The sequence below is a fragment of the Etheostoma spectabile genome, chromosome 3 (genome assembly GCF_008692095.1).
Source record: "Etheostoma spectabile isolate EspeVRDwgs_2016 chromosome 3, UIUC_Espe_1.0, whole genome shotgun sequence".
In the NCBI taxonomy this organism is placed as follows: Eukaryota; Metazoa; Chordata; class Actinopteri; order Perciformes; family Percidae; genus Etheostoma; species Etheostoma spectabile.
Window position 1 is genome coordinate 14234179 of NC_045735.1, and position 3511 is coordinate 14237689.

The 3511-nt window shown below is 39.8% G+C and overlaps 1 protein-coding gene across 1 annotated transcript in view; it reads left to right on the plus strand.

The window, feature by feature from the left end:
- The window catches only part of LOC116681751 (caseinolytic peptidase B protein homolog), a gene marked incomplete at its 5' end in the record, with an annotated part of 30832 nt that overhangs the window by 27276 nt on the left and 45 nt on the right, over positions 1–3511 (plus strand). The window contains 3 exon segments of the mRNA XM_032509674.1: positions 2615–2670; positions 2897–2941; positions 3429–3505. Of these exon segments, the coding sequence (XP_032365565.1) occupies positions 2615–2670; positions 2897–2941; positions 3429–3505 (178 nt within the window).

Genomic DNA, 3511 nt, shown 5'->3' on the forward strand with positions numbered 1-3511 from the left:
AAGAAAGAAGAATCCCTACTGTCTGACAGCACAGAGAGTTTCAGACCTCGCCTTCTGGTCCCCGCATTAAATGCCCACTAGTCAAAACCAACAGATAGAAACACCTTCAGCCATCTCACTGCTGAACTCAAATAGAAGAAGGTAATATCAGCTTGACCACCCAAGCACACTTAAATACAGCTTTTTACTTATGTTTTTACTAGTTATTATTATATGTTGTATTCAAATAATCTTGTGTGATTACTGTCGTCACTGCTGCACAACCTCTGGGTATCAAAATTTGAGATGTGGGCGTTGATTCTGAGGTCTTGAACCAGGCTAATATCTGGTGTTCGTGTGCATATTATCACACAGGAATACTTGACACATCATTTACAAAGATGTTTGTCGATAAACAGTTGGTGCACAGCATGTCAAGTCAACTTAAATCAATTGTCCTTATGGATAATGGTTTAGAGCTGGGATGTATGATTCAGGACCGATCAAGCAATTTTTTAAATGATCAGTATAGAGCTCAACAGTTCCGCCCCTCTCCCGAGAGACCTTGGGTTCTGGAAGTAAATTTCCCATTAATTTCTCCCATTGACGTCTGGAAAAATCTGTATAAAAATATTATTAGACCATGCCTCAGGCTAACCAGCTACAACGTGACTCAAACATACAACATATCATTTAGAGTGAAAAAAAACAAACGTCAATCCCCAAAAGTCAAAAGGTACAAGACTATGTACATATTTTCATTATTGAGCAAAGGAACTACTCGTCCCAAAAACCACCGAGCACCACTGAATAAAGGAAGCTAAAGTTTGTTCAGCTAGCAGTTAATTCAGCTAACCGCTTGCTGAGACAGCATGTAATAACTTTAAAAGACCCTCAAAATAAAACCTTAAAATACATAACAGCTGTTACTTCAGATATAGACGGTTTTTATTAGTGTTCAGTTTGAATTACCGTTATTTTAGACCGAATCAAGCTGTCAGCTAGCGGTTAGCTGAATTAGCTGTTAGCGAGCTAACCTAACGTCAGGTTCCCAGCGGAGGCTAACGGCAGAAGCGTGGAACAGATCGTGGTTCGTGCAGTGTTGTAAATCCTCGTAGAACAAGATTATCATCTTGAGCATGCGCACAGATCAGGTAGCAACAGCTCCCCCTCCTCACCAGCATGAGGTCCACCAATTAGAGGCATCACTATGGGATTGTGGGATTGTTCAGGATTGCGGGTGATGAAGTACTTATTCAGGACATTGCGAATTAAAGACATTTATCTCTAAACAAGGTTGGTGCCCATGAATGTTTGGCATCTATATGAGCATATACAATTGCTTAGTCATGTCGTAGCTGGTTTTAAGTCTACCATCAACTTACGATTTTATGGCTTATACTCCACTTGTCAATGGAGCATTGTATTTTTACTTAGGGAACTTGCTGTGGGCGGGACTGTTGAGCTCTATTGGTTTTATAAAGCCCCACCCATTTTTAATCCTTTGTTTATTGCAGCCCATTGAGCTCTGATTGCACTTTAAAACACTGGAGGAACGGCTTTCTGTCACACAGTGGTGAGAGTGAACAAATCTCAGACCGACACTACAGCGATTTCAATTAAAGATATCCACTGGGGAGGGTTGCGATGAATTGAGACTGTCTAAATTCTGTCTGGACTTTTCTGCTACAACAGATCCGCACTGACACTCCTCTGTCTCTCATACTTATTTGTCAAATAAAGGCAAAGATGGCACACAAATAAACACAACAGTGTAGGAAATAATTAAAGGAGGGCTGTGATTCAGTTTTGTTTTTTTATTGAGTTGCCAAAAATATCAAAAGTGAATTGGTTTTAGTCTTTTTAAAGCTGGCCTTCTTTTGTGTGTACTATGGCGCTGTATTGTTTAAAAAAATATAAGTTTTGGATCAACTCGATATCATCAGATATTTAATATTAAAGCAGAAAACTTCCAAATCTCCAATTCAGAGAAAAGCTTAAATGTTCTCAAATGACAGCAAGATGAAAAAGTGTGCATGTATGTGTGTTGGAGTCAAGAAAAGAGTGAGACAGAGGGATATTAAGGGCCAGATAGATGGCTAAAAAAGACGGAGATGGTGAGATGACAGACCAGAGAGATAGATGAAGGAGAGACGGTGTTCATATTCTCTGTTGCCTTCAGCGACTGTGGCCATGAGACATCAATATTAAACACAGCAACAAGACACAGCCTTTCAGACACACACACACACACAGAATCATCATACCCATACGCATACCAAACACAAGACATCAATATCATATATGAGCATTTATATGCAGAATATTTTAGCGACAAACATAATGTGTGCTTCTGGAGAGCAGGAGATGATTGAAAGCTTTGTAGAGGGAGGAACTGGGATTTAGGCCAGCACTTAGAGAAGGAGAGAGATTGTCTTTCTGTCTGAAATAAGTAAGCTTATTTCCTGAAATCACTGCATACTAATGTATTCCAAAAAAGCAAGGATTTTTTTAATATAAATTTTTATATATACGTAAAAAAACTAAATAATTAAATGGAGGTAGGAGCTGTGTCAAGCAGAATAATTAACCAGTGTCTCTGTTTTGTCTGACCGGTTGATGGCGGGTGTCACAGGAAAGACAGAGTTGGCCAAACAGGTGGCTCGCTACATGCACAAGGACATCAAAAAGGTATTTTATGTACACACACACACACACACACACACACACACACACACTAGTGTTTTAACATTCAGTCAATAGGTGGAAAACAGACGTTTAATTTAGTAGCTCTTCACGCCATGATGATATTCAATTTGTGTTGGTTTCCATGGTGACTCTTGGTAGCACATGTTCAACACAAAGATACACACTGATACAGCAGCAAGGTTGAGGTTAACCCACCGTGTGATTGCAGGGTTTTATCCGTATGGACATGTCCGAGTTCCAGGAAAAACACGAGGTAAGATACATCTTACCTTTTCCAAATACATTAGTGTGAAGTCATGCAGTAGCCAAAGTGTTTGATTGTTTCGAATGACGGAATTTCCCATACTGCGTTGCTCTAACAGAGGTTTGTTCATTTCAAGAAAGAGTGTTACAGTTGCATCTCTCTCCTGCAGATGCATGGCAGTGATACATTGGATTAATTCTCTTTATGTACTCATTATGGACTCATAAACCAAAATTAATGGGGTTTTTTTTTTGCCCTATTTTGCCTTCTTTGTGAAGCTTTGGTGATGAATACATTTAATCAGTGAATCAGAGTTCCAGTAGGCTTATGTTGCGACGTTCAGGAACCACATCGAATCCTTCCACCTCACTACATTTATCCAGTGGTAACTTTCTGTGGATTTTGGCATTATAGGTCAAGTGTTATCCTGGCAAAATACTTTTGTGTGTTACATTGTTAATCTTATTTTGTGCACCCTCTCTCCTTCATGTTACAGGTGGCAAAGTTCATTGGCTCCCCGCCAGGATACGTGGGACACGAGGAAGGGGGTCAGCTGACAAAGCTGTTGAAGGCGTGTCC